General features: G+C 38.9%; 1 protein-coding gene across 2 annotated transcripts in view; it reads right to left on the reverse strand.

The window, feature by feature from the left end:
- The window catches only part of SYNE1 (spectrin repeat containing nuclear envelope protein 1), a 310,346-nt gene that overhangs the window by 150,771 nt on the left and 134,791 nt on the right, over positions 1–24,784 (reverse strand). For both annotated transcript variants that reach the window (XM_082306888.1, XM_082306887.1), the window contains exons 44-56: positions 23,684–23,887; positions 22,723–22,930; positions 21,884–21,996; positions 20,995–21,200; positions 19,775–19,930; positions 18,281–18,572; positions 17,429–17,601; positions 15,102–15,411; positions 12,341–12,505; positions 10,528–10,884; positions 5,155–5,291; positions 4,034–4,211; positions 771–953 (exon numbers count right to left, since the gene is read on the reverse strand). In XM_082306888.1, coding sequence (XP_082163014.1) covers positions 771–953; positions 4,034–4,211; positions 5,155–5,291; positions 10,528–10,884; positions 12,341–12,505; positions 15,102–15,411; positions 17,429–17,601; positions 18,281–18,572; positions 19,775–19,930; positions 20,995–21,200; positions 21,884–21,996; positions 22,723–22,930; positions 23,684–23,887 — 2,682 coding nt within the window. The remainder of the gene's footprint in view (positions 1–770; positions 954–4,033; positions 4,212–5,154; positions 5,292–10,527; positions 10,885–12,340; positions 12,506–15,101; positions 15,412–17,428; positions 17,602–18,280; positions 18,573–19,774; positions 19,931–20,994; positions 21,201–21,883; positions 21,997–22,722; positions 22,931–23,683; positions 23,888–24,784) is intronic.

Genomic DNA, 24,784 nt, shown 5'->3' on the forward strand with positions numbered 1-24,784 from the left:
CTAAGGACATCTCCTTTCCATGGCAACCCTGAGACTAAGAAAGGTAAGTCCTTGCTATGTGAGAATTTTTTTCGAAAGGCTTTCCTGCACGATGTATTAAATGTATTTAAACTTTTTCTCAGCTGACTGGGCAGCATTGGTTTGAAACAGGAATACCTACGAACTTTAATTCTCCTATGCTATGCAGGGAATTCCAGCTAAGACCTTTTGACCTCAAAACCTATGACCTTAATAGAGATGATGTTTTTAAGATATTCACCTTCTGTGCTGGTCGAATTGTGAGTTCTGAACAGAGAAAGGCACTGGGGTTTATTTAAAAAGTTGCTCAAATAAATAATTACATTTCACCAGTTTGCAATAAGAGAGGCAACATTTACCCACTGTAGTGGGACTATTCAATCAGTAACAGTGTCAGAAATCTGTGCTAAAACAGTCCTTAAAAAAGAAAATGTGTTTTAGTAATCCAGTACATTTGATGAGACTCATGTTAATGAATTTGAGCAGCTGCTGTCTTTGCTATCTTCAGTTACTCTGAACAACACCCTTCTGCATGAAACACCCCACTTAAAGAGCAATCAGGTTGTAAGGATATAAGCAAACAAAAGTAAAATGTAAGCAGAAGAATAAGACTTCTTGAAAACAGCTATTTATTAGTTGTGTCACATCATAAACACTTACAGCTATATAGGAAATCTAAATGGTGCTGTTTGAAACAAAAAGCAAAGAGGAAACTTAGATCCAATCTTTCCCCGCTGTGACTGGTTCAATACCTCCAATGCAGATTCCTTATGGTGGAGGGTGGCAATAAATTTTTTCCAATCTTCTTTAGCAGTAGCAGATTTGTCCTGGATAACTTTAGCCTTTTCCTTTGGTAAAACAGAGCAGAGCAGTTCTCCTTTGGATGCTACCAGGTTTAGTTTTTGTTGCCCATTCTCACTTTCTGACAAGAATTCCTAAAAATAGTAATAAAAGCAGCTAATTGGTGAACTTTCGGTCCCAGTAAAGGTCAATGACAAGCTCCCAGAAATTTAACAGGGATAAGAGTTTATTATTTCTGCTCATTAACATGCTAACTCATCTTTCAGTACATTCCATTTTAATATCATTCATATTTACGGGATTTAGGGACAACAGCTACTTAATCCAGAAGTGCCATGCATCTAAATAATGTATATATTAAGACTCTAGGATTACCTGTATCTTTTGCATTTCATGAGACAATTACTGGTCATTTAGTTGGGTATTATACTTCTTTAAATCTCCATGCTACAGAAAGTGGTAACAGTTTCATTTCAGGGAACCAGTATCCTGGCACAGGTAACAGCAGGAGCCAGGGCCCACTCAGGATTGAAGCCTTGCCCACGGGCAACAGCCACACTGGACTTTCAGTGAGCGTGTAGGGGTGTGGGCTGATGCTTAGACTCTGAGCAATGTCTAAGCTGTGTGATTTATTCCTCTGCATCCTTAATTTACCTTCCCTGTGTGAAAGTATTTTTCTTCATGGAAATCTTGCACAGTGCTGGTGTGCAAGAAGTGTATGGAAAAATGCATGTGCAAGAATGATACAGGTACGTAAGGAAACAGCCAGATTTTTAAATTCCAATGTACTGGGATAATGTCCTTATAACTTGTAATTATTAAAAGACTTTGTGAGCTTTTAGGACTCAAAGGAATTTAGCAGTCTTAAATAGCAATATTTTAAACTGTTACTATCATGATCATGTGATACACAAATAGTTTTATATCCATAATCATAAGGTTATATCCACGTTCAGAAGTAACAGGCCTAATGCAAAAATTACTAACTCAGGTTCTGATTCTGTGTTACACTAGAGGTCTTAGTAGAGAATGCAAACGGTCTGTTAGCTTTAAGATATGTGGTTCGAGTTCTGGCTATATTAAAATCAAAGACATAACTGCCTTGTGACTTAATGATGTCAAATGTGCTAACAGACAGAATACTAACTTTTAACAAAAATAAAATTTTAAGTTTATACAGGTTACCAAGACATCTTCAGAAGTCCTAAAGCAGTTACTGCATGTAAAAAAAGTTTATTTCATCTAAAGCAGCTTTCAGGGAGGAGGAGAACAAAGTAAGGTCTTATGCTATGAAGGAGCTGCAGTGATAAAGAAAAAAAAGACTTAACCACTGTTGAAAAGAAAACCTTGCTAAAACTCATATTTAGTGCCAAAATCTACTAGGACTTTTCCCCCGATATTTCCTCTAAACATACTGTCATTTTGGGGTAGTCAAAGATTTGATATATTAATACAGTATTGTTTACACTTTTAAGTAAACCATTTAAGCAAGGGAAAGTGAATTTACCAAAAGGAGGAGGAAGTGATTTGGGTTTTGGTATTTTCTGAGAAACTGATATGAATTTCTTCTGTTATACTATCTAATTGAAGGTTTAACAGTCTCATTATTTAATTCTCATTTTGCTATTTTCAGTTAAAATTATAGTTATAGTCTATTCATAAAAGTACTTCTTTCACTTGCTTTATTAAAATAAACTTTTAATTGGCATTCCAGATGTCCAGATGGAGAACAGTGATGAGTGGTGTCCCTCAGGGGTCCGTACTGGGGCCAGTGCTGTTCAATATCTTCACCAATGACATAGACAGAGGGATCGAGTGCACCCTCAGCCAGTTTGCAGATGACACCAAGCTGAGTGGTGCAGTTGACACGCCTGAGGGACGGGATGCCATCCAGAGGGACCTGGACAAGCTGGAGAAATGGGCCCACGTGAACCTCATGACATTCAACAAGGACAAGTGCAGGGTCCTGCACATGGGTCGGGGCAATCCCTGGTGTCAATACAGGCTAGGGGCTGGAGGGATTGAGAGCATCCCTGAGGAGAAGGACTTGGGGGTACTGATAGAAGAAAAGCTGGACAGGAGCTGGCAATGTGCTCTTGCAGCCCAGAAAGCCAGCTGTATCATGGGCTGCATCAAAAGAAGCGTGGCCAGCAGGTCGAGGGAGGTGATTCTGCCCCTCTGCTCTGCGCTGGTGAGACCCCACCTGGAGTGCTGTGTACAGCTCTGGGGTCCTCAGGACAGGAAGGACATGGACCTGTTGGAGAGGGTCCAGAGGAGGGCCACAAAAATGATCAGAGGGCTGGAGCACCTCTGCTATGAGGAAAGGCTGAAAGTGCTGGGGTTGTTCAGCCTGGAGAAGAGAAGGCTGCGGGGAGACTTTATTGCAGCCTTTCAATACTTTCAATAAGGGGGCTTATAAGAAAGATGGGGACAGACTTTTTAGCAGGGCCTGTTGCAATAAGACAAGGGGTAATGGTTTTAAACTAAAAGAGGGTAGATTCAGTCTAGACATAAGAAAAACATTTTTCACGATGAGGGTGGTGAAACACTGGAACAGGTTGCCCAGAGAGGTGGTAGATGCCCCATCCTTGGAAACATTCAAGGCCAGGCTGGATGGAGCTCTGAGCAACCTGTCTAGTTGTAGATGTCCCTGCCAATTGCAGGGGAGGATGGGCTAGATGACCTTTAAAGGTCCCTTCCATCCCAATGCTTTCTATGATTCTATGATTCCTTTCCACAGAGTTGTTAGGGCTTGTTTTAGCTTTCTGTGAAAAATATACTTTTTAAATGCCTGCTCAGACTGCGTACATTTTAACTCTGTTCTTCCACTACAAGGGCTCTACTTTCATATCTGAGGAAAAATATTTACATAACTTAGAAATAATTCCACGTACTAAGTCCTGATTCTGATATCATTCTGATTTTACAGTACTCTCGTACTTTAAAAACATTTTTTTCCTATTGTGAAAAAGAAATAAACAAGGAAAACTACTATGACAGACAATGACTACATACAAACTGTAGCCCAACAATTAAACTAAAGAAACTAGATTAAAAAAGAACATAAGTGTTCATTTCCTTGCAATTAGTCACCTTTAGTGCTAACAATAACAAAATTAACAAAAAATAGTAATTAATCAAACAATTCAGTCTGAACTTTATATGAAACTGATTGCTTGTCCCTTAGACTAATATTTTACTGCTATAGAGTTACCTGTATTTTCTGCAGACTTGCTGAAGCTTCACTGATATTTTGAGGCACGTCAAAGCATTTGGATGTGGTGACTTTTGCATTGACGAGCCACTGCTGGAAGTCCCTGAAAGCCGTTCGAAATCTTTGCTGCAAGATCTGCTCTTTGCTTTGACATCCTTTTGAAGCTTGCAGGCAGAGGCTGGGTTTATTACATCAGGAAAGCAAAAGAGAGGAAGGGAGAGGGGGAGGAAAGGCAGGACTCTGTTAGGTGACAATGCTATTACTTAGTTTTCTGAAATACAATGGTAAGGATAGTTTAACCTGGGTTCCTCCCACCAACTTTAAACACTTAACTGAGGCACCAGGAAATCCATTAGAAGTTTTCAGTTCCTTAAAAGTGAAGCATGTAAATTGGGACATAACTATCACAGATACGGCAGGTGTAAGCGTTTCCAGAGAGTGACTAAGCGCTTCTAAGCACGAACAGTTTCTGCAAGCCCCTTTCTCTCTCTAGGGACAGGACAGGGAACTACAGTGATTACAATTCTAACTTCTGTGTCTCAGTTAAGTTTATAATGTTAGAAGGGATCAATCCGTGTCATCACACCCTTCTTCTGCAGCTACACAAGCCAACAGCTATTACCTCCTGCAAGAGACAACAGAATCTTGTGTCTGAAATGCAGGTGTCATACTCCCAACTAAATCAGCTAGAGTGACCTGAGAGAAAGCAAGAAAGCAAGTAAATGCTAGCTCTCCTGTTTCAGGGAATGGGCTAGTCAAAGAAGAGTAAACTGAAGGAAAACAATAAGAAAAAGATCTTAAATAGCTGGTATAGCTTGTTTCTCCTTCAGACAAATAAGCCATAGTGCTACCTCACAGTTTCTTACAATGATTCCTCCTGTAAGGAGGTCAGGTGTGGATATACATTAGTTTCAGCTGAGTTTAGTGGCATAGCCTGGCTTTTAGAAAAAAAATGCAATTGCTACTTTTTACAACCTCTATTGACATCAAAATCAAAATAATGATTCTAACCATTGTATACCTCTGTTTCTAATTCTAAAATACTAATTAATGGTTCCCTAAAAGACAGCTCACACACACACACACGGGATTGATTAATGATAAACAAGACGAATGTGTACCTGTTATACTCCTTAATCAACCCTGAAACTTTTGAAGAATAAGTACTCAAATCTCTGGAAAATCTACAAAGATCATTTAACTGAGTTTTGATCTCATCTGTCATATGTTCAGACTTTACCAGAGCATCCAATGTTTCCTGTTAAAACAAAACAAATGAACAATATTGGTGATTGAATAAAAAAAAAAAATCTTTTGAATAAAAATTTATCAGAATTTAAATTCAACTTCATTTATGATCTATGCACGTTCACTTTCAAGAGTATTTTAGCAGTCAAACCTACAGAAGCTTATTTGAAATTATGAGCTTCTAGAAACCACCTTTCTGGAAGCCTCAATTTTCTTAGCTCAAAATGTTCTCACAGAACACTTTAAGATATAAACTTCATTTTAATAAATGAGCTATGGTATTGTCCGTTAGCTGTATACATATAAAAATACATACAATTACGGAATAGCGAATAATATATGTTTATATAAATATAATTAGCCTGTTGGCTTGAGCTTAGCATGTTCAATAAAAACTGTGTTGAGCTGTATCCAAAAAATTAATTTAGGCACAAAGCTTTTAACAGCTTCAGCTCTTTCACAGAGGGCTTCATAAAGTAAAAGTACAGCTGCTTACCATCCTGTGAGGGAAAATGGGTTACTGCCTGTCATTGCTGCACTGGAAAGACTCTTGCTTTGGAGACAGCTAAGCCAACAAAAAAAATGCTTTCGTTGGTTTAGCTTACGTCACTGGGAGAGGTGTCATAACCACTCCAACAAAAACAGTCCTTGTTGATGTCCACAGCATCTCCACTGCAAAACCCCGCCAGCTACTCCAGCGTAATGAGCAGTGCAGACTTGGCTCCTTGTCTCACTAGAAACTAAATTCTTCAGGCATTCCTCTTAAACTTCCAGGGAGAAAAGACAATCTTCTAGCTAGTTACATTCACCACGGCAGAGGTTCTGCAGCACAGGCAGGCCAGAGTGTTTGGCACTTATAGATTAGTTTGGCTACGTCTAAGTGCCAATCTGGAAGAAATGTACAATATAAACTTAGGAAACAGATCATATGAAAGTGAAGACGGATTTGAACTGGGACATGGAAGTGGGACAAGGAAGTCCCCAAATCATGTTTCTGAATATATAATAAAAAAGGATGATTGAAAATATACATAGTAAACAGTTTTTAATAATCTGTCAGCACAAAACTGTATGTTCAGGAAAAGTACAAACGATGTACATGAAAATAGATGCAGAAGGCTTTCAAAATATCACAATCTACATTACAGAGATAAAAATGCTCACTGGGTAGATTTTTCACTGTAAAGTATTAACTAACTCTGTAATAAACAGATATCCCTTCATGTAAATCAAAAGTAAAAAGAAATATTAGCAAGGGCCTAGCAAGCCAATCAACAGACTTAGTAACAACAGCAAATGGACAAAAGCCAAGGATTCAGCTCATGTGTCTACTGCCCACAAGCCACTTCATGCTTGCTTCATATCCCTTCTCCTGAAAAAGTCTCCAGAGCTGTGAAATGAATTTTTTAAGATCTATATTGTGCATTTCTGAGCAAGTAAAAAAAAAAAAAATTGAGAGAGATATACTGCTTCTTTGTAGTACCTGAACTGCCAGGAAGAAAAAAACATAATCCATTTTGAGAAAAATAAAACTACAAGCATGCGTTGGCTATGAATAATAGTGGTTTAGACCATAATCACAGCTTGATTATATTAACATTACTGAAACCTGTTTGCATTTATAGATTACAGGGAAGCCCTGTAAAATGAAGTCTAGAGATATTTCAGACGTATTATGTGTACAAACTTTCATGTGTTCTTGTGAGTATGAAAAAATATTTTGCTACAGCAGATTTTTCAGGACTCCTGATTTACATTATTCATGCTCGTATTGTGGACTTTATCTGCTTTGAGTCACTCATACACCAGAAATCTGTTCAATCATTATTAAAAGATACTTGAAATAGTCACACTGCCAGTTTGTTTCAATGCCATAAAAAGTAGCATTTCAATTAAGTAATTATGTAATAGCAATGATGGTTAGAAAAAAATGTAAACTAACTACTTTTTGTTTATCTTACTTTACGTTAAACTACACACAGGACTGTTTTTGAAAGCATTAGGAATAACAACACAATGGCCATTACTTAAACACAGGATGTCACAAATTGCGTAGGGCAGGAATCACCATAATGAAATACAGCTTTTTTTTTTTTTTTTTTTGGTAAGGAAAACATGTCCTAAGAGTAGCAGAGGGTTACAATTGCCTGTTTTCAATGAAATGGAACAGATCATCTTGAGTGCCATTATGCAGCACGTGCAGGACAACCGGGGGATCAGGTTCAGCCAGCATGGGTTTATGAAAGGGAGGTCCTGCTTCACTAACCTGGTCTCCTTCTATGACAAGGTGACCCGCTTACTGGATGAGGGGAAGGCTGTGGATGTTGTCTACTTGGACTTTAGTAAGGCCTTTGACACTGTCTCGCACAGCATTCTGCTGGAGAAGCTGGCTGCTCACGGCTCGGATAAGTGCACTCTGCGCTGGGTTAAAAACTGTCGGAGCCCAGAGAGTGGTGGTGAATGGAGTCAAATCCAGTTGGCAGCCGGTCACGAGTGGTGTTCCCCAGGGCTCAGTGTTGGGGCCGGTCCTGTTCAATATCTTCACTGATGATCTGGATGAGGGGATTGAGTGCACCCTCAGTAAGTTTGCAGATGACACCAAGTTGGGTGGAAGTGTCGATCTGCTGGAGGGTAGGAAGACCCTACAGAGGGACCTGGACAGGCTGGATTGTTAGGCTGGGGCCAACTGTATGAGATTCAACAAGGCCAAGTGCTGGGTCCTGCACTTGGGTCACAACAACCCCAGGCAACACTACAGGCTTGGGGAGGAGTGGCTGGAGAGCTGCCTGGTGGAAAAGGACCTGGGGGTGTTGGTTGACAGCCGCCTGAACATGAGCCAGCAGTGTGCTCAGGTGGCCAAGAGGGCCAATAGCATCCTGGCCTGTATCAAGAATAGTGTGGCCAGCAGGACCAGGGAGGTGATAGTGCCCCTGTACTCGGCACTGGTGAGGCCACACCTCAAATACTGTGTTCAGTTTTGGGCCCCTCACTCCAAGAAGGACATCGAGGTACTGGAGTGTGTCCAGAGGAGGGCAACGAAGCTGGTGAAGGGTCTAGAGCACAAGTCTTATGAGGAGCGGCTGAGGGAGCTGGGGTTGTTTAGCCTGGAGAAGAGGAGGCTGAGGGGCGACCTTATCGCTCTCTACAACTACCTGAAAGGAGGTTGTAGTGAGGTGGGGGTCGGTCTCTTCTCCCAAGTAACAAGTGACAGGACGAGAGGAAATGGCTTCAAGCTGCGCCAGGGGAAGTTTAGGTTGGATATTGGGAAAAACTTCTTCACTGAAAGGGTAGTCAGGCACTGGAACAGGCTGCCCAGGGAAGTGGTTGAGTCTCCATCCCTGGAGGTATTTAAAAGAATGGCAGATGTGGTGCTTGAGGACATGGTTTAGTGGTGGACTTGGCAGTGCTAGGTTAACGGTTAGACTCAATGATCTTACGGGTCTTTTCCAACCTTAATGTTTCTATGATTCTATGAAATTTTTCAGTTTCAAATAACCTACCTCAATAACTACTAAAAGATAATTTTGATGACATACAGCCTTAGACATAACCTATTAACAAACAGGAACATTAACTTGCAAAACAGGGTACATTTAACCATGGCGTATTTCCATACAGAAACACTGCCAGCGCTGTTGCAGCCACTTGGATTTAGTTTTGAATCTGACAATTACGAAAATAATTTGCTGAATTCCAAGTGCAAGATATTTTGCTCTTATGTTGCAGATACCTAAAGGAACAGAGCTTGAGTATTACAGAACAGCAGAATGAGCTTGCTAATTCTGAGAATTAGGAAATGCATTTTTAATTCATGGCCTTGTCTTACATGGCAACAGAATCACTGTGAGACAATGGAAGCGGAAAGCTGTTTTACATTCACAACAGAACCTGTCCCTGGGGTCCAGAAATGGAAGGATTACTGTCACATTTCCTCTAACTATAAATAAAATTACATAGTAGGTCTATGCATAGTAAGTCTTGAGATTCCTCTGCATTTTCCTCGTTAGCCAAAGTTTACAACTGCCTAATCTAAATAAAGTGTTGTTACACAGAGCTACAGTACACACACTACTAATGAAAGCAATATCCTTTGAATTTAGTACTTCTCCATTTATGGATTAAAAAATGTCTGGTAATTGTTGCTGTATGTTGACGACAATTCCATGTCTTCCTTTCCTTTTTAAAAACATATAAATATGGAAGACACTGCGTATTTGTACCCTTATTTGCTCCAATGTAATGTCAGCTTTGTTACTCCTACATATAGGTACTGGCACTCAAGCAAGCAGGTTCCATAAATCTGTGTCGGGGAATTCTGTGAAAGGGAAAGCCACATAAATAACTTGGCACAGACATCGGGGGAGGAGATTTATAATCTCAGTTCAAAGCAAAGGTGTTCTGTTTTTTTTTTTTAATATTTCTTCAGTCAAGGGGTCAGAAAGCGGGCATCACACATCTCTCTACTGAGACTGCTTTATTGCAACACTACCCTGAAAGGGAAATACTCTGTATCTTTTCTCAACATCTGTGATTCACAGTAGTCGAGATACATACAAACATATATCTTGATTGTTGTGAAAATACAGATATATGTATATATAATATGTGTGTGCGTGATACATACCTGTGGAATTTTTTGCTAGAAGACAATCAGGAACAGAAACAACCTCTCTATTTCTCTGAATTCTACTGCATTCCACAGGAAAGCAATTAGCAAGTATACCGGTTTCCAGTAAACTTCTTTAAATATTGGACAAGATCTCAACGTGCATAATGTGAAGGATAGTTCAAGAAATGTAAAGCATAAGCTCAATACACTCCTGACAAATTGTAAGTAAGAAACGGCCCCAGCTGCTACTTGGCTGTTAGGAAATGCTTCGCATTTCCCCGATCAAGTGCTACTCTGGCTTGAAACACTGAGCAACTTGGAAGAGAAGTTGAGAGCTGGTGTGCTAGCTCCTTCACTTTCTCAGAGGCAAGCTCTGTTTTTAACATCTAAAAGATCCAGGCAGCATTTGCTAAACCTTGTACAGCAGAGGCCAAGGAGAGAAACATCTTCAGTAAACACTGCTTGCTGTAATTACAGTTACAAAAAAAGTTCGGAAAGTTGGGATTTCATAGAAATATTTTTCACAAACACATTTTATTATTTCCTACTTGACAGTCACGCTTGGCAGAAGTCTTCTGCCCACAGCAACTGTACATTTACAATCGAAAAACTGCTAGGAAAAGAGATGTGACCTTACTTTCTCCTTGCGCCAGCTTTCCACGACCTCGGCGTCGGTGTGCCGGCTGTCGAGGGGGACCAGGCTCCGCGACCAGGCGGCCAGCAGCCCGCCGAACCGCTGCACGGCCCCCTCCAGCTGCGCGACCTGCGCCGCGAACTCCTGCTCCGACAGGGCCATCTGGCTCAGCACATCCCGCAGGCGGCTCTGGCTCCGGAAGGCGCTCTCTTCCCACTGCTTCCAGTCCGACTGCAGGGCCTGCATCTCGGCGGCCAGCAGCTGGCACCCGCCGGCGGTCGTGCTGCGCTGCGCGGCGGGAGCCAGCGTCTCCACTCGGCTGAGGCGGCCCGCGCCGATCTGTCGGGACTCTACCAGCTCCTGCAAGGCGACATGGCCGGGGTAACCCGCAAAGCTGCCGCCGACTGGGAAGGGGGGGCCGCCCAAGCGGGGCGCAGCGCGCAGCCGGGCGGGGGCAGCGCGCAGCCGAGCGCGTCCCGCACCCAGCAGCGGCCCCGCACCCAGCAGCGGCCCCGCCGGCGGCGGCGGCGCTTCCACGGCCGCCGGGCTGCGCCCAGGGTGGCAAAACGCAGCCGGAGGGCAGATGAAAAGAAAACTCAGCCAAGGGAGGAAAAGAAAACTCAGCCAAGAGAGTGTGTGGGCTTTACATTGATTAAAGAGTGATTCTGAATCTCTCGTCAGCTTAGGGGAGAAACAACTTCTTTTAGATACTGAAAATACTGTTTCGGTTAAGATGCAGAAAATAACAACTTTGTTGTGATCTTTTACGTAAGAAACACTAGTACGTAGCTGCTTATAGCAGTTTTAAAAACACAACTGTGCTGCTCAGAAGAAGCATTTTACAGCCTACCCGTGATCTGTGATGTGCCATAATTGGTTGCACATGTCTTTTTTTTTTTCAGCACTGAATTCTTTCTACAGTGTCCTATTTCAATCTCACACGTGCTACAAGGGAATTTTGGGAGTTTTCAGATTAAGAAGCTGGAGAATATAAATATCACCCTAAACACTGCAGGCCAGAGTAATGTTATTTATTCTCCTGTTAGTCTTATGAGCTAGAAACTACTGTCGCCTCCCTTCCCTGTTTTATACAGGGGGAGTTCAGCACAAAGGAGACTGAAAACTATCCAAAAGTGTACAATCTGTAATTTGATCTTGGGTATCCTGACTCTTCATCTAGTAGTCTGTTCACTGGCCCACTCATGTTTAAGAGCAAAGTGTTGCTAGCATGAGTATCTAAACGTAAACATCAGGCACGAGCAAAACACGCAGTCTGCTTTAATGTTGCGTTCAGGAATATGTAACTTTCTTAGGCACTTAAATGCCTACGACTGGATGCCAGGGTAAGGAGGAGAGTATACACAGGGAGGCAACACATACATTTCTACTGTGTTTGGGGAGAACAATCCTTGCACTGCTTTATGCATCTCCATTTCATGCAAATCAGGCAAGGTTGTTTCTGACTTTGATTCAGACAACTGCTCATGGAGAAAGCATATTCAGGGATGAGGACAGAGCAGTATTCATTCATCAGCTAAGGCACATTCTTCTGTGATGCCATTGGGCTTCCGCTCTTGCAAATTGTTTCCATGTGTGCTGTAGCTAACTCAGGTCTGATTGTACTTTTACTCCATCAGTTTAGTATGTGAAGGGAGACGAAAACAAAACATAGCTTAGAAAGCTTGCTTTCAGCTCACTGAAATGTAATCACCATTTCAAATACACAAAGAACAAGATCCCACAACTTTTTTGCTCTGTCCTATTTTAGAGCATAGGGTCAATTGCAGTTGAAATCAGGAAAGCTAACTTATCTTACATTGATTTTAGCCAGCTTTTTCTGTATGGTTGATGCGTCTCCAGATGCATCTGACCAGCGGTGCAGCTCTTCCTTTGCAGAATGGAGCCAGTCTGTGAATTCATGCACAGCATCAAGGTATAGCAAATGATCCTTCACAATATCTTCCACTTTCCTCATTTTCTCCTATCATTCAGATGAAAAAAAAAAAGAAGACCATTAAAGTGCTTCAATACTGTCCTGGCTTTAAGCATCCAGTGGTATAGAGTGCTGGTCTGATCTTTTAGCATCCATTTGAATGCTGAATAAAGCACAGCTTATAGCAGCAGAACACAGTGCTACACTGCACGAGGTTTGGTTTAGGTTGGTCTGGACAGGCATGTTCTGCTGGAGCAAAAGATGAAGAAGCCTTCTGAAAATGTATGCAAAAATGTACTTTAACACATCCTTTAACACAAAATGTATAATTTAATAGATGTCAAATTTCCAGCAGTGCAACTCTGGCACACTTTTCCCAATACCCCCTGGAGGGGGTCTTAAAGATCATCCATGAGTCCTCCCAGGGAGCAGCATGCTGTCAGAAACATAGCTCTTATTTAAAAGCACCAAGTCTCTATAAATGCTAAGCAGAGTCAGAGAGATGTTCTATACGAAGACCACAAAGGAGAACTTCTGCTGTTCCAAAGTGCAAAAGGTTCTTATGGTGCTGAGTCCCTTTTTAACCATCAGATCAGAAGTGGTGGCCATCCCCGGCCACCTGCCTTGCAGCCCTGGAGGATGCTTGCCCTGACACAGACATACGACAGCTTCATGACTCCATCTTAGCTTTTTAATATAAGCTTAAAGTGGGGCCAGCTCACCTTACTATGAAAAGGTGAAATAGTGTACTAGTCTAGATTTGCCTTTGGTCTGACTGAGTAGATTTGTTCTTATATGCTTGTGAGCTAACACTCAGGAATGTTTATCAAAACTAACCAAAAGTGAAACGAGCTAATCAGATAGCTTTTTACTCCTGTGTGGATACTCTAATCTAGATCTAAGTGTCCTTAAACCAGTTTCAAACTAAATAACTTATGAATTAAACTCCAGTTATTTTTAATTTTGAATAACTCAACATTCAACTAATGCTTTTAAAAATTAAGTTAGATTAATAAGCCCTACTGTTCCCTCTGAAAATAATCACCATAATTTCTCAGAATGTGTCAGACCAACTAGATGATGGATAGTTACTAGGTAAATAAAGATGACCTAAAGTAAATCCTCAAAGTTTTTACATCTTAATGCATTTTATGCAACAACAGAGTAAGAAAATGTCCACATGTGCCTGATTCTAAACAAAATAGATGATAGCTTCCTAGTGAAGCAAAAGAGCCCCAGGAAAGGCAACCACACACCCCTGTTTACTTTGCTCACACCAAAATATAGCACCAGTAGAGGGGGAGAGTGGAGGCAAAGTGCAACTTCAGTTGGTCTCTTCTGGTGGCAATGGCTTCTACCAGTTGCAGTCAGTGCTGTTCTCTCCCAAGGGAAAGACTGCAAAGCTGTCTTTCTTGCTTAAGAAATTAAATTTATAGATGCATATAGATGCATATTGCTCCAGATTTAACACTGCTGAAAGAAGTAGCTATACGAGGATGAAACTGCACTGATTCTCTAGAAACCAGGTTCATAGCTTAGTATATCCATTAAAAAAAAGAGAGCAGAAGTTCGTCATAAAAACAAAAGAGTGTGTGAATAGATGGTAATTACAGACTAGATACATCTGAGAGGGCTATAATATCTATGGTCTATATTTAAAGCAATAAAGCGATGACACTAATAATATATCTTAACCCACAAATAAAAAAAACCCAAATCCAACCCCAAACTGCATGATTCCACATAATGACTTTCCTTTATCAACTTTAGTAAGAAAAATGCAGATTTTTACTGAAGAAGTAATTTCATATGCCCTAGGTTTAACATTTTTTGTAACAGATAATTTGTTGGATCTTCCACTTATTTTTTTACTTTGGTACTCTTTTTATATAGACTACTGATGAATTATCTACAGGACATCATCTCTGTTCTCAGTACATGAAAATTCAAATCACACTTCCATCAGATTACTAAATTTATATACAATGTTTACTTCAATCTCACATTAGCCTGTTATTATGTGGCCTCTTCCTGATGCAAACTTTCCTATTAGCTGAGAAGGTGGAGATTGTAACTTGGATCTAGTGTCACTGTCATGATTTGGTCGGCAGAAGGTCTCACTGAGCTCATGTGTCTTTCCTTAGAATCCGAATAGAATACCTGTATAGCATGTGCAGTGCTTAGTGGCTTGAAACACCACAAAATATGGGCATATATCTTTCTGACAATAGGATTTCTCTTTCTGACAATACGTTTTCTGCTCAGGGAGGCATTTTGTTCTTCCCTTTCTAGGTAAAAAAAAAAAAAAAAAAAGTGCTACGAATGAATGAAAAAGAATTAGATGAAAATAAATCTGGAAGAATGTCAGAAATATTGTTGTATATATGAAACTAGGAATAAAATACACGCCCTTCACTCTTCAAAAATCATAACCATACCAATTACAATTTCCAACAACTTTTTTGCATTCCAGTGAAATTTAGTAAACTACATCCAACTTTTTTGTTAGACTCAACCATAACAAAAGGCAAGACTATTCAAACACAGTCAATCCTTTAGTTACTAAAAAATTATGAAAATCAAAATTTTAGTCTTATATACAGATATCAAAATATTTTACTTGAAATGGAGGCCTTTATCTTACCTTGGCTACAGTTGTAATGTCATTAAATTGTGTTTTTAATTCTTCTTGAGCTGCTTCTCCAAAAGAATCATCCTCTGTTTTTTCATACAGTTCCACAGCTTTTTCAATGAGTTGCTGTAAATCACCAGAGTGATCCTCTATCTCAGAAACAATAGCCTGGAAGTGGTCCAGCTGAGCAAACTTCTCCTTCAGACCAATCTGCGGTTCTAAAGGCCGTTCCACTTTGTGATCCAATTTCTCTAACCACTGCTCCAGCTGGTTTTTCCTTTCCAGATATTCATTCCACTGGCTAATGACAGACTCTAGGCAGCTTACATTAAAAGAAACATACACAGTACAGATGAGAACTTTTGAAAGTCTGAAAAACAAGAGCCTGCTTATACCTTAATTGTTACACTGTCTGTAGGCATGCATAATATGTTTAGAATATGCTTTTTCCCTTATCTTGCTTTAGTCTTCTACATCAACTTACATCCAAGCTATTCTAGAATTTCTGTGTTCTTTGGGCTACTACATATAACTTGATACAACTGCTTCCCTATCACAGGTTACATGAGCAATCTGTCTCGGACTAATGAAAAGCACATTACAATCTCTGTCCAGCGAAGTAAAATACAGAGCATTACTGGAGTTCTTTATGATCAGAGTAATAAAATGTACAGCAGCCTATGAAATTATTGACAGTTAAGATATATTCTGGCAAGTTTTGGAACAACACATCAATTACATATATAGTCTCATTTACAACTTATAAGAAATACTCTCTTCTGTTATATATTGCTCCTCCTAGCAGATCACCAGATTTCTCTGGGATTTGTGTTGAGGAATGTAATTCTCATTCCACTGGACTTAATGATAGACACGAGTGTGGTAAGGATTTCATTCAAAATTTAATGGTCTAGCCTAATCGAAATAATATTTTATGACAAAAATTGAGTGAAATTAGAGTGAAATCTTAAAGGCAACCCATTATAATTTTCTACATATAATTGTATTACAATTCTGGAATAAGTAAGAAAGTGGCACCACTTTCAATTGAAAAACTCCCATTTACCTATATCATGGCTCTCACTATTGACGGCTGATATTTAGGACCCAGATGCCCTAGCACTCAGATTATCTAAAATACAGATCTATGACCTCTCTGATGCAGATCTATGAGTTTTCTGATGCAGGGAAAACTTTGTTTTCATTAGAGAACTAAGGAAGTAGGATCATGCAGAAGTTCACCAAGGGCCCATTTCTATCCAGTAATGACTGGGATATTGGAACAGAGAGTGCTTGTAAAACCCACAGATGAAAGCAACCAGGGAGCGGCTGCAGCTAGTTTGGATGATAAGATTTAAATGTCAGATGTTCTTAAAAGAAATTTTAAAATGATGGAATCTGATGATGAAAATAATGCTTTACTTAGGAAGTGGAAACCAGATATACAAATATGAAATTGGGGATAACTGCCTAGGCTTAGTCCTGTGGAAAAGGATTTGGAGATTGCAGAGGATAAAGAAGTAAACAAAATTCAACAATATGATACCATTGCAAAGAAAGGAAAATCTCATTCTGGAGTGGATTAAGAAGAGTGTTGTATGAAGGAAATGGAAAGTACTGATACTCTATTCAGAATTAGTGAGGTCTCAGATACAGTAAGAGGTCAGCCCACTTTCAGTTATTATCTTTTAAGACAAATGTAGACAAATTAGTGATAGTCTGCAATCTATTGAAAAAGAAACAAGGATGAAAGAGGTCCGGAAAGTATTAGTCCTGAGAAACATCAGTCTGTCTAGAATAGAGATGATGGAGGCCTTCAAATACATAAAAGGGTCTCACACAGGCAATAAGAAAAACTTTCAATTTCTACTGAGGTTAAGCAAGAAGAAGTCAGCTTAATTTGTAAGAAAGGTGACTTGGAGTGGATATTAGGATTTTTTTTTTTTTTAATTAAAAAACATAAAGAAAGACAGAATTGAGAAAACTTCCTAGAGTTTTGTAAGGAAAAGATAGATAAATATGTCAGATGTTCTTGGTTCTGCCCAAGTACGGGTTAAATAACTCAGAGAGCTTTTTCTCTGTGTGAATTTGTATGATTTCTATTTATTTTTAAATTACTATCACGTACCATCTCATATGAAATTTGATTCATCTGATAAGGTCAACTCATCTTTTTTACAGAAGGATGTATTTTTTTCAGGCAATTTTGATTCTCTCTGATGATGCAACTTTCCCCTCACATACCACTAATGAATGAATGAACTCCTATGTGCTGTAAGGTACCACTCTTTGTAAGCGAATATGGCAAGGTCTGACCTGTGTTTTCCAGGGAGTTTTACCTCTGCCAGTTCACTGAGGTGCTGATGATGTTGTTCCATACATCCTTCAGCGTCTGTAGCTCAGTTTGTATCACCTTTTGTCCCTCCTCATTGCTGCTTCTAAGTGCTTGTTCTCCTTTGCCAATGGCCATGTTCAGCTTAACTTCACCATCACCTTTGAGTAAGAGGATCTCCTGTGAGGCAAAATAAGTTAAAATATCAAATGCAACCTGCTGAGAGGTGAAAGCTGTTATTCTTTCAACAGTGGACACCATCTTTGACATCCATGCCCAGTATGAATTCCTAGGCATCTTTTCTTGTAAGTGCCTGTCCCTTGCTATGTGCAAGTGATCCAGAAGTATTTCCCGCAGCCATAGAGGTATTTCACTGCATTGGTCATCCTAAAATATTGCTCACATTGCAGTAGATAATGAGTAGGTCAAGCACTGCACAAAAAGACAGCACCATATAGCCAGAAGAAATCTCAAGAAAGCCCATGGCAGGATCTCCTACACTGATGACCTTCCTAATAGATGTTTATCTAACCCGAAGACCTCCTGTGACAAATATGTCACAGTCTCTCTGTGTCAATTATTCCAAGGCTTCCCCTCCATTAGAAAGCTTTTTTGGATCTGGATACACATTTTCTTAGTTCATTATTCTTTATTAAATGTAATACCTGGCACCTGTCTCCATTAAACTTCATCCTGTTTTTCATATTGCACCTCCCAATTTGTCAAGAACACCTTAAATTCTAATCCTCTCCACCATAACTGCAGAAAGAATAAAATATAAAAATATTCCTTTTCCACTGATGTGACCCACACCCAATAGTAACCTCGATGCATAATCTCTAGTTGTATCCTTCTTTACCTGAATTTGTGCCAATCGTCTCTCTAGTGTGGCTTTGCTACCAACAGTGCTCTCTGATGATGCCAGTTTATCTTGAACCTCTTTCACCCATGACCACATACTCTGCAATGCCTCCTCCAAAGTGAGATGCTCTTGGAGTGCAAGCTGACATGTTCGCAGCTTCTCCTTGACAGTTTTGACCATGTTTTGATAATTGGTGAGATGTTGAGAGGCCAGGCGCACTTCCCTCCCTGCACCATGGCCTTCTTCATTTAAAGTCTGTGCCATTTGGGACAGCTTATCAAAACGTTCCCTGAAACAAAATATTGAGACTGAAAATCAGTTTCAGAAAGCATATGATATTGTTGCAGCAACTATTAGAAATTATGAAGGTTCCTGACATAATCACCTACTCCACCAGTGACAGAGTTCATAGTTAACAGAAAAATTAGCTGGGAGAGACTGAAAAGAAATATAAGCAGTACATAATGATTAGTATCTTTACTTGTGTACACTGCCCTTTCTTGGTGCTCAGAATGATCACACTGAAATCTTTGTGTTGCACATTTGAATTAAAAGCTAACTGAATTTTCTTTTCAGCTGTCAGACTTTCCAGTTCTATATGAACTGCTACCTTTTTGTACCTGTCAAAGCTTCTGAGAAGTTTATAGTCTTTGACAGGTAGGAAGGCATGATGGGAAAGGTCAGGCTATCTGTCCAGGATTAGACACTGATTCTGGGGTTCAGTAAAAGGGTCAATAAAAAGGATTAAAACTCTGGGTTTATACAGCCTTAGTTAATCTCAATCTGCTGGATCACCCTTTCTGATACCCTGTGATTACAGGGAATTTACATCAGACCAAAATGTCTTGCATCAGTCTCAAGGGGATAGGTAGAGGCTGGGTGTTTCCTTTTAGCATGCTGTGAGGCTTGAAGAACCAACTACTATTTCTGTTCTATCATCTTCACCAACCTAATAATAAAGAAAGAATTTGAAAAACCACAGTGTACTAAAAAAGGCAATTACTTCATCATCTATTGGCTAAGTCTGAATTCTAGAAAGATTTCACAGCCAATGTGGATGTTATTTGAGCTCTTTTATAAAGTCAACTATATGGGAAAGTGGATTCTGCTAATCTGGTTGGATTTGAGTGTTGCAGGACAGAAAGAAAATTTTAAAATGTATATAATGATAAGTATAATTTTTACTACTGCTTTTACAAGCAATATTTTTAAGATTTATTTTTTTAAGTTGATACTTTTCAGTTTCCATTTATTAATGAAGTAAGATAAGCTTTTCTTAAAAAGAAATGTATCAACGTCAAATTTTGGACTTGGCTTCAAATTCCAGTTTCCTTAAAACTGGAAATATCTGGATTCAACCTCTTTTCACAGAGTGTGTTGCAAGAGCTTTCTCCATCTTTCACAAACACATGTTACCCCAAGAGTTTAGTTTCACTGTTACTTTAGCGGAGGAAAAAGTGAGAGTATTTTAGGAAACGTATTTCATACTACCTTGAATTCAGTAACTCTTCCAGGAACTTTTCCACTTTCTGCACCTCCTTTTTCTTCTCAGGAACAAGCTGTTTGCTCTCTCCTAATGCTTCTGTGCTTATTCTTTCTTCCATGTCATGTATCCACAGGCCAAGTTTCTTGTACTGATCTTCAAAGCTACAGAACAGATAAATACTCCCTTAAAATTATTTCTCAGGTGGAGTAAAGTTAGTAAGAAGTTAACTCAGTTCTTTCAATATCCACAAGACCAGGAAAATAAAGCTAGGTATCAATTTCATGCTTCGAGAATAAGAGTTGTACACAAAACATAATTCCACAGTGACTACTAATCTAAAAATATTCAGCAACTCTCTAAAAATGTCTAGCAAAATCATGGGAACTACAGTGAAAAAAGAAGCCTCCAAAATTTAAAGTGACAGTGCTTTTATTTATTACTATATTCAATAAAGGCAGACAAAAAGAAAGCTTTTTCCAAATCCTTAGAATGATTTAGTCAAAGATTAAAAAATGGGTAGAAATGGGCTTTTACTCAGTATTGACACTTTCAACACCTGAAGGGTTCTGCTTTCTGCTTCTCAAAGAGAACATAACTGGAATCTGCAGTGCTCAGAACTCAGAAAAACAACTTCTGGCCGTAAGTTTGAAAACCTCTTCCTTACATGAAGGCACACCATCTTGTCTGGCTGTTTTACCCATTACTGCTAGGCTAACTTTGCTTTCTATTAGCAACAGTTTTGAATCTAGTTATACCTAAAAATATTTGAACATCCAGAATTCCAGCCCTAAGTAATAATTTAAGAGTGTTTTCTTATTAGCTCCTTAGGAAATTTGTCCATCTGGAATGGGACAGCACAGACGCATGCTGTGTAAAAAGCATACTATCTTCAAACTCCAGGGCAGAACTTGAAAATTCATCACACCTTTTCCTTCGACGAAATTGCATGTAAACTACTGGGATCCCAGCTGCTGATTTAGAATTGCATGAGCTACACAGATCTTCCGCATATATGATCCTGACCTTCCATTCTTTAACCAAATCAATACCCTTGGAGCAAGATCTGTTGCTTTGTTTTTAGCAGAGAACTTCATTTTCTCTTAAAAATTTCTGAAGAAAAAAGCAAACAGGACTAGAATAACTGGAAATAATTTCAAATTGTTCCCTGTATTTCTGCAGCTGGACAATTTAATGCAGTCCATCTGTGACTACTGGTATTACTCACCTTCCCAGGTGTGAGGCACAAGCTTCCAGGGCCGCCTTATCATTCAGACACTGGCTGAGGAATTCCTGGAAGTTCTGCTTAGACTTCGCTATTTGCTCCTGAATATGGCTCACAACTGTTTTGGGTAAGCAAGCGTACAAACTTTCTCCTTCCTTGCAGACAGCGTCTAACTTGTTCTGTCCCTCACTAACAGAATCCAACACACTCTGTGTAATGAAAGAATACAGTTTAAACATTCAAGATTTAACAACTAAAGATAAGCAACATTTCTATTAGAAGTGGTCGGATTTCCCCAACAAGATGAGAGCCATGTCTAGCTATGGAAAAAATTCTAAGCAGAGAGTTAAAATAAAAATTTAAGTGTTGCTACAATTCACAGAGGTCAATTTTCCTATTCGGTCCCAAGATAGTCCTGTCTTTCTCTGGATAGTTTAGTCATGTCCTGAAGATGTTATACATTTCAGGGATTAGGGCTGTTTGCAGTAGGTGTCAGCTATTTGTGTTCTGTCCCATCAAAAAATCCGCACAGATAAGCTTTGACATATCAGTGTTAATCTAAAAGATTGAATAAGCAATAGTGTAAGAAAAAGTAGGAAAAGGAAAAGAAGAGAAAAAAAGGGAAAAAAAAGGGAAAAAAATAAAAATCAGAAACAACAATAGTTTAGTTACACATAAACCTTCCAGAAATTAAATTCTGATCTCTCAGAACAGTGAACAGTTTCCACTGTATTCTCTCTACAGTACGTATTGCTGTCTTGAACCATTCTTACATTACCTTTTTGGAAACAAAACCAATAAATATGATAGCATCTACAAATTATTTTAGAGATATAATTGGATATGTATAGTTAAATTGATAATTACTATTTTTTTAATTTGTTCACTCTACCTGCAAGTCATGTAGCTTTGCCTCTATGGCTTTGCTGTCTCCAGACCTGTCAGATGATTCTTTTACTGCAGCCTTCACACCAGAAAACCATTCCTGGAATTCTTGCATAGAATCTTATTTAATAAAAAAGTATAGAGAAGAGAATATTTTTTTAAGAAGCAGCATTATCCACAATACTATACAGTTGTCTTCCACAATTCTGTTATCCTTCAGGAACAGCATGTAAAAGCTAACAGGATGAGTCTCATTGTCTTCAACGACCTTGGGGAGTGGGATTCATTTCACAAAAAGTTAGGTGTTTCCCTTATAAACATCCAAATTTGAACAGTCACACTAGGCTCCTCTTTATAGTCAATGGGAAAAAACAGGCATTTTCAGTCTATGGTATGTCCCAATCTAACGTTCAATAATATCTAGATTAATATTTTAATATATAAGATTAAAAATTGCCTACTTCTCTCCACCAACTATCCAGGGAGCCCAGGAAATACTTCAGATGGGGACTTTTACATTATAAGCATCTCCATTTGGTTATACACGTCTCTTTATGGCAAATACACAAAGTGTATGTATGCAATAGATATGTATACTAAGAGTGAAGAAAGGTGGAGCTGAGTTTGCCTTTCATGCATATTACATGCTTGAAGTTGAATTCTCTTTTTGTAAAATGCTTTTTTTCATAGCAGTTATCAAATTAACATTTGGTAACAGGACTTTTGAAAGGCTCCATACAAAAATAAAGTTGTAATTACAAGTGACATCACTGGAAACTCTGGCAGACTACAGAATGATTCATGGCTGAGGGCAAACGGCTCATATTAACAAGCCTGAAGACTCACAGAGGAAATGTTTTTCAAAGGACTCTTGCATGCTGGCCTGTGTTCTGGAACAGAGCTGATTCACAGCTTCATACTTCTTTATTAATGAAGTGACAGTGCCACCAAGAGTTTCCAGCTCTACAGAATGGTATTTGCGACACAGACTGTTGAGGTTCTCACGGGTCGAGTCAATGCTGCTCTGCTGAAGCTGAAGATCTTTTTGTGTTTCCTGAAAATGAAGTTACAACACAAATATGACATTTGTAAAGAAACAAGAGAGCCCTCTCTTTTCCTGAAGCATTCCTGCTCTTCCCATATGCTCTTTCCTCCTATGATCTATTGCAAGTCCTAGACACAATGAAGGGAAGTACTGGATCGCGTTTCCTGAATTTTCCGAGTGAGATGAATCCTTGAAACTAAAGACCCATCACAGAAATGTGAAAAAATGCTGTTTCTCATGTGTTACTACTCTATTAAAAATAAATAAATTTCAAGGTACATCACTGAATAGCAAGAGTTATTTTCAGCAAAGTCCAGGTACATGTGACATGCAGTATGACGCTGGTATTTGGTGGGAATTCTGAATGAAAGGGAGTTTTCATCTGACAAGAGAGGAACATTTGTTTGAAAATTAAATTTGAATTGGCTAGTACATCCACACTAACAACATGTGCTCACGCTGAAAAAATCTCCATGTGGTTTGTCATGTTATGATGTGCATAATTGTATGAATCAAGAGAGCTCTAAGAGGTAGACAAAAGAATTGCTATATATGAGGACTGAGGAGGACTTCTGAGGTAGAAGTTGTGTTAAAATTTAGTTTAGCCCAGTGTCTTTTACTGTGATGAGTTATAGCAGCTGTGCAGGAGATATATATATATTATCAAATGAAAATTAAGTATAATGCTTAGGAAAAACTCTGATAAAAAAGCCCAAAGATCACTGCATAAGAAAAAGCATATTCATTTTCTTCAGCACCGACCTTCACTTTATTTAGAGCTTCAGGATCCAGGTTACGTGCAGAGCTTAACAGTGTCTCTTCCACTTTCGTTAACCAGTCTGTCGTCTGATCAATAAACTTCTGTAACTGCATCTTCTGAGTACTGAAATCTTTCAGTGTCTCTTTTGCTGTCTCTGACATTTCTTTGGCATGTTCCAACTTCTGCCTCAAATCTGATTCTATAAACTAAAAGCAAAATGTTATGTATTAAAGCATTTAAATAAAACATTTATTGTGGTGAATGTTTATGGAAAAAATGGAAGGTAGGAAAGTGACACATGATCATTTTGCTCTCTTTACATCTGTAACTAAAGATACTTACATAAATAAAAAATGTCAACCATTCAGGATCGAGTCTTAGACATACAGTAATAAAAAGAAGGGATACTAACTTATAAAAAGCCGGACTGCAAACTGTTGAAGTTATTATCCACTTCTGAAAAATTAAACAGTTGATCTTTTTCCTTTACTAATTTGCCATATATACAGAACATGACCTAAACACAACTAGCTCCATAAAAAGAAATATCAATTGGTGAGACTTAAGAGCACTGAGGCTTGAAGTATCTCAGTGTAAGGCAGATTAAAACTGAAGACAATACAAAAATAAGTTAGAATATTGCCCATTAACCTGTTCAAAGACAGCCATATGTGAAATTATAGTAGATGTTAGCTGTGCACATATTACTAATGAAAAGTAAATCAAATCAGTCATAATAGTCATATTTATAAATGAGCAATTACTGAAAATTCTGTTAAGGAATTGTTCATATTCTTAGGATATGAGCTGATCATACTGTAGTTTACTTATTTAGCATTTGAATGTTAGCAAATAATTTGGGGATTTATGTTTACATTGTGAGGCTTTATTTTCAAATTTGTGTTTATATATCAACTACAATTATTTTATTGTATTGATTTAATTTTTTTATTATATTTATCATATTTACTAGTTGGAAATAGGTGTGTGTTGGTTAACAGTGATATTCTGCAAAATAATTTGCTCTAAGTTTTCCTCTATAAGTGGACAGATGTTTATTATGAAACATATGATTAAATCTGAATTTCCTGAACCTCTCACAT

This window comes from Platalea leucorodia, assembly GCF_965183815.1.
Source record: "Platalea leucorodia genome assembly, chromosome: 3".
NCBI classification, from domain to species: Eukaryota; Metazoa; Chordata; class Aves; order Pelecaniformes; family Threskiornithidae; genus Platalea; species Platalea leucorodia.